Source organism: Schistocerca gregaria, chromosome 6, assembly GCF_023897955.1.
Source record: "Schistocerca gregaria isolate iqSchGreg1 chromosome 6, iqSchGreg1.2, whole genome shotgun sequence".
Classification (NCBI taxonomy): domain Eukaryota; kingdom Metazoa; phylum Arthropoda; class Insecta; order Orthoptera; family Acrididae; genus Schistocerca; species Schistocerca gregaria.
This window is the reverse complement of record NC_064925.1, coordinates 442,421,541-442,438,515: the sequence shown is the minus strand read 5'-3', so window position 1 is coordinate 442,438,515 and position 16,975 is coordinate 442,421,541. Positions and strand designations below refer to the sequence as shown.

At 40.0% G+C, this 16,975-nt stretch overlaps 1 protein-coding gene across 1 annotated transcript in view; it reads right to left on the bottom strand.

Annotated features, from left to right (window-relative positions):
- The window catches only part of LOC126278303 (39S ribosomal protein L39, mitochondrial), a 68,329-nt gene that overhangs the window by 31,235 nt on the left and 20,119 nt on the right, over positions 1 to 16,975 (bottom strand). Inside the window, exons 3-4 of the mRNA XM_049978317.1 lie at positions 12,450 to 12,692; positions 11,458 to 11,519 (exon numbers count right to left, since the gene is read on the bottom strand). Of these exons, the coding sequence (XP_049834274.1) occupies positions 11,458 to 11,519; positions 12,450 to 12,692 (305 nt within the window). The remainder of the gene's footprint in view (positions 1 to 11,457; positions 11,520 to 12,449; positions 12,693 to 16,975) is intronic.

The window sequence follows — 16,975 nt, the reverse complement described above, 5'->3', positions numbered from 1 at the left end:
AATCAAAAACTAAAGGGTGCATTGCAAGCACTATAGAAAAATTCTTTGCCGTGTCATCAAACAGGCAAAAATTATGTACAAATACTAAACAGAAAAAAATTCAAAATTCCCAGACCAAGGAAACAGCAAGTTAGAGTGTTATTAGGCATGAAATAAATAAACTCAGTACGGTAAATGATATTCCAGTCCCTGATGAGAGTAGAAAAGAGACAAATGATATTAAATTTACAATAAAGTTTTTTCCAGCCATATATTCACGTAAATTATTTAATGAATAACCAGTTTCGGCTTACATCATTTTCAATGCCAAATAAATACTTCTTGGCCAAAGCTGTGTCAGAACATGCAAGAAGTCAACATATACACAAGGGCCCCACTCGAGTACTCTAACTTTACATAAACGTTGACTCCTCACGTTTTGATCCAGCCATAGTCTGTGAGGTATTTATGGGCTAATGAAAATTACTAAATAGACAAAACCGGTTTAGCCATTCCTGAAGGCCTTGTCACATTGGTAACACCAGTTCCCATCAGTGCCGAGTGCTGTTGGTAAGCAGGCTGCCCTCAGCCCTTGTGATGCCAATTGAGGAGCTATTTGGTTGAGAAATAGCAGCACCGATCACAAAAACTGACACTGGCCGGGAGAGCAGTGTGCTGAGCACGAGCCCATAAGTATCTAAACAGTGATGCCTAAGGGCTCAGGATGACATGGCACCATTGGGCCTTCAAGGCTTGTTCAGATTTTTCACCATTAGAGAATTTATATAAGTACTTGCCTGAAATAAACTTTACTAGTAATCAGTAAAGTAAACTGATGCTCTCTGCCAATAACATGGCAAATATGAACACATAAAATTCAAATTACTGGCTGTCAAATTCAATAAATCCTTTCTCACAGCAGCTGAAAACATAGGGACAAAAAAATGGACCCTCAACAGCAGAATCACTAGAAGTACTTAAACAGTCACTGCATACTCCACCACCAGACACCACTTTTTCTAGCTCATGTGTTAGAGAGGTCTCAAAAACCATGAAATTAATGAACAGCAGCAAAATTTCTGGCTATGATAGTTTTTAAACCAGGTACTAAAATCTGCTGATTTGGTGTGTTGCCCTTGTAGAAACTCAACAAGTTAAGGCACAATTTCCTGAAAGATTGAAGTATGTGATAGCAACAACACTTTACAAAATCAGAGTCTTTACTCATCTTTCAATAATTTTTATACAAATGGCTTTGTCAAAATTTACAGTTTCGTCAAGTTCTATAAAATAAATTGCTGCATACACAGAACATCAAAAATAAAACACACAGAAAATAACTAGCTTATTTCAGAACTAAAGCTTCTCTTCATCAATTAGGGAAAACATATCTTACAATGATTAGTTTCTAGGAATTCCTTGATTGAATAAAATACAGTATATTTTAGTCAAGTTTATAGTAGGCTTTTATCTTTATTTAGTGGTCTTGTGCAAGGTGACTATTGTAAGTTATTGAAAAATTTTATGAATCAATATTTATAGTTATTATAGACTTGTGGGAGGCAAATACAAGTTATTGTTTCTGGCATTGTATACATGAATACCACATCTCTTGTGAATTTTTCCAGATTTCTATAGCATACATTAAACATATATGTATAGGTTATTGCCACGTTCATGTAATAAGATCCCTAACAGTTGTAGTGGGTTGGACGTAGCAGCTTTGAGCACCCACCTCAACCAATCACAAGCAATGTTATAAACATCTCTATGGCAATGCCTCAGTGTTGTCACAGTTCTATGAATGGCTACTATATTTGCCTAAAGCCACTTGTGCTTCACAGCTGAAAGCCGGTAACAGCAGAAGTAGCTGCCAGGGATCTTCTTACACCATCACTGTCATCATGTCTAGAAATTTATACATTTTTCTACAGGGCTCTCTGAGTGCTAATCCTAATAAATATCTCACTGCTTCTTTTGCCACCTGAACCTACTTTTAGTTCCTGGGAAATCACCCCAAATCAAAATTCTGAATTACAGATGAAAATGAAAGAAAGCAAAGTATGATTGAAGTAACAACTGTTTGCTCATATTGTTTCTTAATTAAAGAAGTACATGAGCTAGTTAGCTGCACAGATAAATGGTGTGTCCTTCCCAGGAGAGCTTTTAATCTATCAACATGCTACAAAATTTCACTGCTCATCTTCATTTTTGTTACCCTGACGTTAAAAATTATTTCTTCTATTTTTGTCTGCCAGAGAACAGAGTTCTAGGGTAAAAAGAATCACAGCAGAGAGAAGAAAACACAATACTAACCTGACTACAGCAGATGGTGAAAGAGACCCACCATTCATCTCTTGGGCATTTGTGTGTGCATGTTTCGGAATGTTTTTTTGGCTTGTTCAAAGCGGGTCCTGCTTGAAACCATTTTCGGACTACGCATTGCATGGTGCTCTTTGACTGGCACTTTAGCCCCATTAAACTTCTCAGCGAACAACTGACCACACTATTTCCATGACTTTGTTGTCACGTAACTTTCCACAATGAACATCCGATGCTCCACTGTGATTACCTCCGAGCCCTTTGCACTGCTCCACTCGTACTGACACAGCCCACACTACGCTCTAAACTGTTTTGGGTCACATGGCAGGCATACATGTGGTGTACACATTACAGGGTGGTTACAAGCCTACATTCACATCCAATCAAATCTACTCGTCCGGGACACTTTTACTTGCCCCCAACAACAACACGGTTCTTCACCATCTGTAATCTTGTAAATGGTAACTCTCTGCCACAATGTCTGCCTCTCCTCTTTAAATAGTTGACAAATGTAATGATACATAGTCTCAAAGTGTTTTGATCGTTCATAAAATTCTGATCCATTAATAAATTTCATAGCACTTTGGTATCTGTTTGCAAAATAGGAACTGAAGACTTAACAACTGAAATTTATTTCAGAAGTTGATCCAGCCATGCAAGTGATTTACAAGCTTCAGTAGCAGCCACATCTTCTGCCTCCAACAGATGAAAGAGCAACACACTGCTGCAATTTACTTTACCCCACAACTAGCCATCCATGGAACTTGAGCAGGATGCCACGTATTGATTGACTTGTGCTTCTGTCCCACCAATATAGGCATCACTACAAGCTTCAATATTATTCTTCTCAAACTTAATGCAATTTGCAATTGTTGATTTAAGATGCCTGAATATTCATTATAGCAATGCAAAATGTGCCTGTGTAGGTGAGTCTTGAAGTCTCATTACAACATTGACAGCTTTTGATAAGTCTGGTCTTCTACCTTGTGTTAAATACATCAAACTTCCAACCATTTCTTGATAGACTGTGAGGTACTATTAAAAGCAGGTGACTCATTCACAGGGTTCAATGGGTAAAGGCAACGGATTTGTCATCATGCCATATTCCTCTAAAATTCTCTTCATGTATTCAGACTGATTTATTTGAATAGCTGTCAAATTTCTTTATTTGTAACCCCAAGAAGTAATCAACTTTTTCTTCAGTGATCTGAAAACAATTACCCAACTTCTCAATAAACTTAATTGTTGCATCAGCAGATCCCACAAACACCAGCACCAGGTTTTCACCACAGAACAGTTCTGCCATAAATTACATTCAGTAAGAAATTTAACAATGCATTCATACCAGCATTTTGAGGCTTGCTTTACACCATACAGTCTTTTCAGTAATTTACATACACATCCTGTACCATCATCAAAGCCTCTCACTGTGTATGTATATGTATCTTTATCACTTTAATGAATAGTGGTAATTTTTCTTTAATCTCATCTTTTTTGTTTCAGTTGGAAATAGTATGTTGCTCTAAATCTGGAAAAATCATCATTAAAAACTGCAATGTATCAACGACCCTGCAAATCATTTTCTTCCACTGGTCCACAAATATCTGCATAAACTAATTCTCCAGGTTTAGTGGGTTTCTGTACTCTTTCACCCAATGCCAGCCAATACTGTTTACCATAGATGCATCCCTGACAAAAGCTGCTAGCAATCGTTGTCTCCATGTCAAAATCCTTCAAAAACTGGCTGGGGAGGATGACGATGACGTCAACAACAACAATATGAAAAAGAGTTATAATTATGATATATGCTGAGTTGACAAGAGTCATGGAATAGCAATATGCAGATAGTGGTAGTCTCACATACACAAGGTAAAAAACAGCAGTGTGTTGGCAGAAATGTCATTTGCATTCAGGTGATTCATCTGGAAAGGTTTCCAGTGTGATTATGGTTGCACAAAGGGGATTCACAGACTTTGAACACGAAATGGTAATTGGAGCTAGACACATGGAGCACTCCATTTCAGAAATTGTTAGGGAATTCAGTATTGCGAGATCCGCAGTGTTGAGAGTGAGCCGAGAATACCAAATTTCAGGCATTACTTCTCACCATGGATAATGAAGTGGCCAATGGCTTTCGCTTAATGACTGAGAGCAGTGGGTTTGGGTAGAGCTGTTAGTGATAACATACAAGCAACAATGCAGGGAATAATGGGAGAAAAAAAAAAGTACGACAATGTGGTGAAGTCTGGCATTAATGGGCAATGGCAGCAGACAACTGAAGTGAATGCCTTTGCTAACAGCATGACACTTCCTGCAGTGCCTCTCCTGGGCTCGTGACCATATCAGTTGGACTCAACATAACTAGAAAAGCGTGACCTGGTCAGATGAGTGCGAATTTCAGTTGGTAAGAGCTGACGGTGTGGTTCAAGTCTGGCGCAGACCCCATGCAGCCAAGGACTAAAGTTGTCTACAACGACCAAAGTTGTCTACAAGGCATTGCGCAGGCTGGTGGTAGCTCCATAATGGTGTAGGCTGTGTTTACAAGGAATGGATTGGTGCCTCTGGTGAAAATGAACCAATCATTGATTGGAAATGGGTATGTTTGACTACTTGGAGCCCATTTGCAGCCATTCATCAAATTCATGTTCCCAAGCAATGATGGAATTTTTATGGATGACAATACGACGTTTCACTGGATGATAATTGTTCACAACTGGTTTGAAGAACATTCTGGACAATTCACGTGAATGATGTGGCAACCCATATCACACAATGTTAATCCCATCAAATATTTGTGGGACTTCACTGAGACGACATTTTGTGCACATCCTACATCAGCAACACTTTTGCAATTATGGAGACTAGAGGGGCAACATGGCTCAGTATTCCTGCAGGCAACCTGTTGAGTCAATGCCACATCGAGTTGCTGCACTACGCCGGGCAAAAGAAGGTCCTACATGATATTAGCAGGTATCCCATGACTTTTTGTCACCTCAGTGTATTGTAACACTTCATGGCGACACTTCTGACATAGTAGATAGATTATTTAACAGTAATTTGAATGCAGTAAGTATAGAAAGAAAAAATAAAATTATGTTTGTTACACTTCCACATACAGAGAAGGTATCTGATGAAACTGAATGCATTTTTTGTAACACTAACACCACTCTAGCTTTTCATACCAACAACACTACCAGAAATAATGCAGAGCACAGTATTAATAAGACAAGCCAGTTAGACCCGTCTGGAGTATATAGAGTTGTATGCAGTGATTGTGATAAAGTTTATATAGGACAAACTGTATCTAAAAATGTGCAGTTGCAAACAATCAGTCCACACTCTCTACACCTGAAAAACGAAAACCATTTGGTTTAGAACAGAGAGGACAATTTATAATTATTGCACAGAATTGACAAAAGCCTCCATATGGATAATGTAGAACTAGTGGAAATTTTCAAACATTTGGAAGAAAAAAATGCTGTGTTGTTTTAAATGAAAAAACTGATCTGAAAAATAGGAATATCATTGAAAATTTTAAAGACATACTGCAGACCATGCAATTGCTCCAATACAGATATTGATACACCTGGCCTTAATTATACAGTAGTGCCACGTTACCCAACTATTTTTTGACACAATATGTTCAGTGACCTGTTTTAAGCATAATATGTCTGTTTTTTTATTTACGTTACAATGTCCATAGGTATGCAGCTATTGCTTTCTGTTAAATAGTTGCTGTAGTCTGTCAATATGTAACTATTGCTGTCTGTTAAATAGCTGCTGTATTGTTTTTATGCTTTTTTATACATCTGTAAACATAGCTACTGTACCTGTGTTACCTCACTGAATACAAGTTAAACATAGTTAGACTTAGAGCCTTACTGTGTCTGACATTCTCCTGACATGGTCATTCTAGTGCCAAGTCTGTCTGCTTAGGAGCTTATTTGGGTTATCATATGAACAATAAGTAAACCTACATTAACTGAACGTGTCATACAACATGATTTTAAGTCAACATATGTCTCTGCATCTGTGAAAAATCCTTCATTGGCCATGCATTTCATATAACTGTCGATTTAGTGTGTTACCTGAGATGCAGATATAACTATTTGTCTATGGAACTGAGCATGTTGCATCTGTTGTAATGTCATGTATTTAGACAAAAATTGGCTAGGTATACATTTTCAGGACCTGTATAGCTTGTCTCATAAAAATTACTGTACGATGGAAGCAGTGCACATATGAATGTGACTATAGCTCGTTTCACATTAGAGCCTACAAATGCACGTGAGCCGTTACTTTTACACATTTTGCTTTCTGTCACCACGATTGTGATTATAACAAGTGTAAATTTCTATTACTTGCAACATATAGAACATGTGTTACGACTGTCACATGCACTTCTTGTAGTAGATGAAACACAGATTCCCTTTTCAACCCATCTGCCAAGTCTCCCCTGACCCGGGATTCTGTGTGACTTTTCCCAGCTCTTACTCTTTTCCTAAACCTCTCCATTCCTTTTACTTCACTCTTCTTCCTTCCCCTTCAACCCTTCTGCCAGGATGAGGAGCCACTGGCTTCAAAAGCTTATGTACGTAAAACATTTTTTTTATATATGTAAGCTCTCCTGCCACTGCTTGATAAGTAGATTTTTTTACCTATCCGATTACATTATATTGTCAAAAATTGATTATTTCATTGTTATATTAGCATAGGTTATTAGTTGTAAGATATTAGTTACTATTGATGTATGTAGACATTTATGAGCATCTTCGGCTCTAAACAGCAATCAGTTGTGCAGTTGGCTATATGCTGTATGAATGCTCACAGCATTCATGCTCATGACAGTTTTAACTTGAATCAATACACTACCTAGCACAGTTTTTGTAGATTGACAATGCAACTGTACAAATGTGAACCAGTTATATTTTTCTGATACACAGTTTTTGTAATGAGTCACATCATAGTGTTACGGTATACTTTTATTTTCAGTGTATAATTCATGGTTTGATCGCCTGATGATAATGATTTTACATTTCATCTAACAAGATGCTGTGAATTCTTTTATTTAAGTAACATCTCATTATGCAAGTGCTGTTGTAAACATGTGCATCAGTTAATCGTTTGGTGCCAGTTTAAGCCTACAACATGATTTAAATATTATTCTCTTTGGTATATGGGTGAGGATATAAAATGTAGGCTGACAATGGCAAGGAAAGTGTTTCTGAAGAAGAGAAATTAACATCGAGTATAGATTTAAGTGTCCGGGAGTCATTTCTGAAAGTATTTGTATGGAGTGTAGCCATGTTTGGAAGTGAAATGTGGGCGATAAATAGTTTAGACAAGAAGAGAATAGAAGTTTTTGAAAGGTGGTGCTACAGAAAAATGCTGAAGATTAGATGGGTAGATCACTTAACTAATGAGGAGGTATTGAATAGAATTGGAGAGAAGAAAAATTTGTGGCACAACATGACTAGGAGAAGGGATCAGTTGGTAGGGTATATTCTGAGGCATCAAAGGGATCACCAATTTAGTATTAGAGGGCAGCGTGAAGGGTAAAAATCGTAGAGGGAGACCAAAAGATGAATACACTAAACAGACTCAAAAAGATGTAGGTTGCAGTAGGTACTGGGAGATGAAGAAGCTTGCACAAGATAGAGTAGCATGGAGAGCTGCATCAAACCAGTCTCTGGACTGAAGACCACAACAACAACAACAACAACAACAACAACAACATGGGAAACTTATGATGGCCCGGAAACTGAAACTGTTTATGTAAACAAAGAATTTTACCAGCAGCTCAAAGTGATGATACGACTTTTTCAAAAATCAAATAACTGGAAACAATTACACAAATGGTCAGTATGTTGGAAATTTTTCAGTGAAAACCTATAGTATAACTGTTAAACTCATTCCACATCACAGTACGAAAATTAAAAGCCAAAGAACAAACAAATAACAAACTAACCAACTGTCCATTACTATATACAGGGTGTTTCAAAAATGACTGGTATATTTGAAACGGCAATACAAACTAAACGAGCAGTGATAGAAATACAGTGTTTGTTGCAATATGCTTGGGACAACAGTACATTTTCAGGCAGACAAACTTTCGAAATTACAGTAGTTACAATTGTCAACAACAGATGGCGCTGCGGTCTGGGAAACTCTATAGTATGATATTTTCCACATATCCACCATGCGTAGCAATAATATGGCGTAGTCTCTGAATGAAATTACCCGAAACCTTTGACAACGTGTCTGGCGGAATGGCTTCACATGCAGATGAGATGTACTGCTTCAGCTGTTCAATTGTTTCTGGATTCAGGCGGTACACCTGGTCTTTCAAGTGTCCCCACAGAAAGAAGTCACAGGGGTTCATGTCTGGCGAATAGGGAGGCCAATCCATGCCGCCTCCTGTATGTTTCGGATGGCCCAAAGCAATCACACGATCATCGAAATATTCATTCAGGAAATTAAAGACGTCGGCTGTGCAATGTGGCCGGGCACCATCTTGCATAAACCACGAGGTGTTCGCAGTGTCGTCTAAGGCAGTTTGTACCGCCACAAATTCACGAAGAATGTCCAGATAGCGTGATGCAGTAATCATTTCGGATCTAAAAAATGGGCCAATGATCCCTTTGGAAGAAATGGCGGCCCAGACCAGTTCTTTTTGAGGATGCAGGGACAATGGGACTGCAACATGGGGCTTTTCGGTTCCCCATATGCGCCAGTTCTGTTTATTGTCAGTAAACCAAATGCTGCCCACATGCATATCGCCATCATCAATCCTGTGCACTATATCGTTAGCGAATGTCTCTCGTGCAGCAATGGTAGCGGCGCTGAGGGGTTGCCACGCTTGAATTTTGTATGGATAGAGGTGTAAACTCTGGCGCATGAGACGATACGTGGACGTTGGCGTCATTTGGACCGCAGCTGTAACACGGCGAACGGAAACCCGAGGCCACTGTTGGATCACCTGCTGCACTAGCTGCGCATTGCCCTCTGTGGTTGCCGTACGCAGTCGCCCTACCTTTCCAGCACGTTCATCCGTCACGTTCCCAGTTCGTTGAAATTTTTCAAACAGATCCTTTATTGTATCGCTTTTCGGTCCTTTGGTTACATTAAACCTCCGTTGAAAACTTCGTCTTGTTGCAACAACACTGTGTTCTAGGCGGTGGAATTCCAACACCAGAAAAATCCTCTGTTCTAAGGAATAAACCATGTTGTCCACAGCACACTTGCACGTTGTGAACAGCACACGCTTACAGCAGAAAGACGACGTACAGAATGGCGCACCCACAGACTGCATTGTCTTCTATATCTTTCACATCACTTGCAGCGCCATCTGTTGTTGGAAATTGTAACTACTGTAATTTCGAAAGTTTGTCCGCCTGAAAATGTACTGTTGTCCCAAGCATATTGCAACAAACGGTGTATTTCTATCGCTGCTCGTTTAGTTTTTATTGCCGTTTCAAATATACCGGTCATTTTTGAAACACCCTGTAGATACTTAAGTGCATTACCTTCTCAAATTTTCTGGAAAGTGTTATAAGCAGTGAGGTCGGCCAGCAGTTATTGACATCTGTCGAGGCACCTTTTTATAGAGAGGCCTACCAAAGGCAGATTTTAATTTCTCTGGTAAAATACTGTGAAGTAATTATGTATTGCACATGTAGTTAAGAACAGTATACATTTTAGGGCCACAACTTTTTAGTGTGTTATTGGAGATATCAGGAACCCCACATGAAGTTTTATTTTTTAGGGTCATAATGATTTTCCTTATTTCAGATGGGTATTTTTTGAGAAACTTTCAATTCCTTAAAATTCCTGTATATTGTTTCATCACAGAATTGTTTTACTTTCTCTTCAAAACCTCCTGTACCAGTCCCCTCACCTAATTTTAAAAAGTAGCTATTATCATATCCAACGCACATGAACTGTCTTGCAAAATGTTCCTATTTCTTTAATAGGGGATGTGACATCTTCTATGCCATCTTTTCCTATCTCTTCTTCAACAATACTATACACTGATTTAATTTTATTGTCTAATCTGTCTAATTATGAGAAGTTGCACATACTTTTGGATTTTTTTTATCTGAATCACTCATTCAGATAACCAAGTACATTAAAGCAGTAGCTCTGGGACAAGGAGAGGCACACTGGTCTCAGTTCGAATCCACCTCGCAAATCACAAGGGGTTAGTGTGCTGGCTGGCATGGATGTGGTTTCTAGGTGATTTTACACATGCACTTAGGTAAATGGACTGGTTCCACATCCCGCCTCAGATATAAAGTGTGCAAACACTTTGAAACACAATGTTACATTTGACCTTGACATTGCATTAGACGCAGACTGAAGGGATACAAGGATTTCTCCCAGGGGGAGAGGGGAGTAGTTTTAAAATACCTTTGGAAGTTTAACGTCATCATACTAATGGATGAGTGGTTCTCCTGGAAAACAGGATATGTACCATACCAGTGCCAACTCGGCATTGGCTGGATGAAGGTCAACTGAAAGGAGGGGAGGAAGGAAAATTGCTTTCAAAATTCCAAAATTGAATATAAATTTACTAAGAATTATGCTTAATACAAACTTTACCCCAGTAAACTTTTTGTAAGGTGGTCTGTCAATGCTACAGCCAATAGACTTTATTTGTGATTTTCAGTTGACATGTTCAGTGTTCCTGGGCTCTTAATTTGTGCACCCGGTGGAAAAAAAAAAAAAAAAATCAGGCCTAACACTTTGTCCACCTGTCATCTCCAACTTTCTGTCTTTTTGTCATGTTTTGCACACTCATACTCCACTATTTCATCAAGTTTCACCTATACATACTTTTTTTTCCTCACAAATAATACTGAGTTCAACAAATTTCAGCAGAGAAACCAAACAACAGCAGGTATTTCATGTGGGCCATTCTGAAATCACTTTCAGAGCAGGGTTTTCAAGGAGGGAGTGAGGTTGGGGCAGGGGAGAAGGGGGAGGGGGTAGAGAGAGACACTTTTCTTCCACTTTTATTACACTACTGTTTTTACTTACTGGATTACTTATGTATTATTCATTTTAGATGCTGATAAATTATCCCAAATTTAGATGTATGACAACTCACTCTAGTGGGGGCTATAACAAAAAAGATCTCTCAAAACTGCAACTGACCTGGTTTGGCTGCCAGTCACTAAGACTTAGGTCCACATCATACACAAAACTGCCACTTTTTACTGCAAAAAATAGAAGTTATATGTAAGTAAAAGTGTTTTAAATGAACAAGTCCATTTAATACATTCTATATAACATATTGGTATTTCACTTAAAGTATCTCAGTCACAACTGGAATCTATCAATTCATACAAATACCTGGGTGAAAATAATTTGCAAAGACATGAAATGAAATGATCACATAGGCTTAGTCATAGACAAAGCATGATCACATAGGCTTAGTCATAGACAAAGCAGACTCATTGGAAGATCACTGGGAAAATGCTATCAGTCCACAAACTGCTCTCACGTGAGACTACCAAATCCTGAGAAATTGGGAGTAATGGAATACTGTTTGAACAAGTGACAAGGGATGAAATTTAATGAGATCCTGACAGTTGTCACTCATCCAGTTTTTGGAACAGTGTTTACAAGTAGGCAACTGAAATTAGGTTGGCAAGTAATCTGATTAATAGACACAAGTATTTTTTTTTCTTTGCAGGATTTGGAACCCTGTACTATCTCACATCAAAACACAACACTTGTTAGAGGGGCCAACACAAGACTTCGAAGATAGTCTCTGAGTGCGATATATTGTTGGTACTTGAGTTCTACTATGGGTGACACCCACAGCGTTTTCCCCAGTCTTGGGGGCAGCACTTGCGGTGAGTGTGGCACATGCACTGTGTACAATATGGGGATCTATAGAGGATGACCATTTATCAGCTCTGGCATAACTTTTCAATGTGGCAAAACAGCAGCAGAGATGGAGGACATGTGGATCACCAAAATACCCAGTCATGTTGATTTTATGATCATGTTGATTTTGTGATCCAGAAGCAAACCCAAGGAGAATATCAAGTTTATTTTTTTTTTTTTTTATTTTTATTTTTTTTTTTTTTATTTTTTTTTTTTTTTAAATCCGTAGATAGCATAGTGAATGATCAACTTACTGTTTGGTGGAGGAAAACTGTGTAGACGAACAGTGATGTCTTCTTTGAAGGCATTCTCAATTACCGCACCAAGTGCCATGGAACACGTGCGCCAAAATGCCCGATTTACATGTCGAGGATCTTCATCTTGGAAATGGAGTAACTGAAGACTGCAGGAACGTGGTAATGGGCGATGCATGTCCCACAATTCACTGTCATCCAGCAAAGCCAAAGCAGAACGCTGCATCAGCATTTCACTCATATCTTAAATTCGGAAGAAAACAATATCTTTTTGTGACATGTTATACAATTTCTATATATTTAACAAAATTAACTGCACATCAAAAGCACATAGCTGCTCACAAAAATTTAAAAAATAATACAAAAACTTAAAAATTTATCCTTTTTTTCCTTTTTCAGCATCTTCCACATACCACATATCACTGTTGCTGTAAATCTATGTACATCAAGGACTTTGCACAGTTTCTTTGTGAGAAGAGCTTCCTGATCCCACTTTATCACCTCAGTCTTGTCATTTCTATGTAACCTGCTCTTCTTTGTAACTCTTTCTTTCCAGAACTTAGGAAGCAACTCTCTCAGATCCCTAGAACCTTGATCTGACTTACATTGAAATGTATTCCTGCCATTTAAAACATAAAATGCAAGAAAACCAATACATAATCAAAATGATTTAAGTAATAAAAGACAAAAATATCTAATGACACTGTTACTACCAAAACATCACAACCGTTCCAAAATTTCATTGCAGCACCCTTGCACCTGCATTTTCACTCACACTGCAGGCCATGCTCGCCTTGGGAATGTGGGAAACTGAATCCAAGAGACGACAAACCACCTACTGATGGGCTTACCACATGTGTGGTTAGTGTAGGATTCTTTTTCTTAATGTTCTGCACACAGCACTATAAGACATGTCCCATGGGTGTATTTGCTTGGCCACTCAGAGTATCTGGAAATGCAGCCATATGACAGCCCACGAGAGGCAGTCATCACACAAGTCAGTTACAGGATAATCTAATGCAGCATTACATTTGCCTTCATGATTGATTCACACATCAGTGCAGTAGCTGTTTCACCTGCTCAACCTCTAATTGGTGTTGTTGTGACAAGCCCCTGCAAAGTGGTTACTCGAATTTCTATCCTAGTTGGTCCAGCTTTTCATTCCTCCTAGTAGGTTCATAATTCCTTCAAACTCTATCCATTATTTCATTACATTTATGTCACAGTCTTCCTCCTTTCAATACTATAGGAACTATTTTATTCTGGAAGCTATTTCGCTCTTCATCTGTCTTTACTGACTGTCTCATACACTCCCATAAGAGGTGATCCCACTCCTTCATAGCAACATTCACATAATTTACTTGGTATTCAGTTTATTCCAATCCCAGGAGCAGAAAGACTTACCTTAGGGGGAAAAAAGGACAGGTATACACACTCTCTCTCTCTCTCTCTCTCTCTCTCTCTCTCTCTCTCTCTCTCTCTCTCACACACACACACACACACACACACACACACACACACACACATATCCATCCGCACATACACAGACACAAGCAGATATTTGTAAAGGCAAAGAGTTTGGGCAGAGATGTCAGTCGAGGCGGAAGTACAGAGGCAAAGATGTTGTTGAATGACAGGTAAGGTATGAGTGGCGGCAACTTAAAATTAGCAGAGGTTGAGGCCTGGCGGGTAACGAGAAGAGAGGATATACTGCAAGGCAAGTTCCAATCTCTGGAGTAGTGACAGGTTGGTGTTAGTGGGAAGTATCCAGATAACTCGGACGGTGTAACACTGTGCCAAAATGTGCTGCCCGTGCACCAAGGCATCTTTAGCCCCAGGGTGATCCTCATTACCAACAAACACTGTCTGCCTGTGTCCATTCATGCGAATGGACAGTTTGTTGCTGGTCAGTCCCACATAGAAAGCTTCACAGTGTAGGCAGGTCAGTTGGTAAATCACGTGGGTGTTTTCACACGTGGCTCTGCCTTTGATCGTGTACACCTTCCAGGTAACAGGACTGGAGTAGGTGGTGGTGGGAGGGTGCATAGGACAGGTTTTACTCGGAGGCAGTTACAAGGGGAGGAGCCAGAGGGTAGGGAAGGTGGTTTGGGGATTTCATAGGGATGAACCAAGAGGTTACGAAGGTTAGGTGAACGGCGGGAAGACATTCTTGGTGGAGTGGGGAGGTTGCTTCTGTACCAGGTCGGGAGGGTAGTTGCGGGATGCGAAAGCTGTTTTCAGGTTGTTGGTGTAATGGTTCAGGGATTCTGGACTGGAACAGATTCATTTGCCACGAAGACCTAGGCTGTAGGGAAGGGACCGTTTGATGTGGAATGGGTGGCAGCTGTCATAATGGAGGTACTGTTGTTTGTTGGTGGGTTTGATGTGGACGGACGTGTGAAGATAGCCATTGGACAGATGGAGGTCAACGTCAAGGAAAGTGGCATGGGATTTGGAGTAGGACCAGGTGAATCTGATGGAACCAAAGGAGTTGAGGTTGGCGAGGAAATTCTGGAGTTCTTCTTCACTGTGACTCCAGATCATGAAGATGTCATCAATAAATCTGTACCAAACTTTGGGTTGGCAGGCCTGGGTCACCAAGAAGGCTTCCTCTACACAACCCATAAATAGGTTGGCGTACGAGGGGGCCATCCTGGTACCCATGGCTGTTCCCTTTAATTGTTGGTATGTCTGGCCTTCGAAAGTGAAGAAGTTGTGGGTCACGATGAAGCTAAGGTAATGAGGAAAGAGGTTTTAGGTAGGGTGGCAGGTGATCGGCGACAAACGAAGTGCTCCATCGCAGCGAGGACCTGGACGTGCGGAATATTTGTGTATAAGGAAGTGGCATCAATGGTTACAAGGATGGTTTCCGGGGGTAACAGATGGGGTAAGAATTCCAGGCGTTCGAGAAAGTGGTTGGTGTCTTTGATGAAGGATGGGAGACTGCATGTAATGGGTTGAAGGTGTTGATCTACGTAGGCAGAGATACATTCTGTGGGGGCTTGGTAACCAGCTACAATGGGGCGGTAGGGATCATTAGGTTTGTGAATTTTAGGAAGAAGGTAGAAGGCAGGGGTGCAGGGTGTCGGTGGGGTCAGGAAGTTGATGGAGTCAGGTGAAAGGTTTTGTAGGGGGCCTAAGGTTCTGAGGATTCCTTGAAGCTCCACCTGGACATCAGGAATGGGATTACCTTGGCAAACTTTGTACGAAGTGTTGTCTGAAAGCTGACGCACTCCCTCAGCCACATACTCTCGACGATCAAGTACCATGGTCGTGGAACCCTGACAATGGATCGGTCTGCCTTCAGATCACGGAGAGCCTGGGCCTCAGCAGTGGTGATGTTGGGAGTAGGATTAAGGTTTTTTTTAAGAAGAATTGAGAGGCAAGGCTGGAAGTCAGAAATTCCTGGAAGGTTTGGATAGGGTGATTTTGAGGAAGAGGAGGTGGGTCCCGCTGTGACGGAGGACGAAACTGTTCCAGGCAGGGTTCAATTTGGATAGTGTCTTGGGGAGTCGGATCATTAGGAGTAGGATTAGGATCATTTTTCTTCGTGGCAAAGTGATTCCAGCAGAGAGTACTAGTGTAGGACAGTAAATCTTTGACGAGGGCTGTTTGGTTGAATCTGGGATTGGGGCTGAAGGTGAGGCCTTTGGATAGGACAGAGGTTTTGGATTGGGAGAGAGGTTTGGAGGAAAGGTTAACAACTGAATTAGGGTGTTGAGCTTGAAATTTGTGTGTGTGTGTGTGTGTGTGTGTGTGTGTGTGTGTGTGTGTGTGTGTGTGTGTGTGTGTGTGTATGTTTTTATTGCGTCTATCTACCAGCTCGCGCCATACTGGACAGTTAAGTGCAGTAGTGTCTCAGTTACCAGTTTCAACCTGAGATCTCTTCCTGTTGCACTTCAATACATCTTTGTATCATTTCTGTGTTTTCCTAGTTTTCTTTGGCCATCCTTTAGCTGAGAATACATAATTTGTTTTGGTACATGGGATTTAGGCATATGAATAATGTGGCCTGTCCTACAGAGCTGATGCTAAATGGTCATGGCTTCAATGCTAGTACCATTAATATTTGCATTTGCTGAAAGGTGGCTACCAAGGTATGGGAAGTGTTCTATGTTTGCAAGACTTGGCCTTGGACTGTGATTCTTAGGGATATGATGACAGTATTGGGTGCAGGTTCATTTAGGATCTACATCTTCTAGATATTAAGGTTTAGTCCAAGGCTCATCAAATGCATTTAGGATTGCTTGTAGATCACCTTCTGAGATGGCACGAATGACATTATTATCTGCACATTGAAGATCAGTGATGGTTATAGTGAATACTTTAGTCTTTATCCATAGGCTATTGAGAATGAACAAATCACCATCAGTCCTGTATTCTATTTCTATGGCCTTTGGCAGCTTCCCATTGACAGATGAAATATAGTTCCAACAAATAATGAAAACAATGTGAGAGCTATCACACAACCTTGCTTCACACCTGTTGTGATTTTGAAATTCTCTCCAGGGCTATTGTTGACAAGA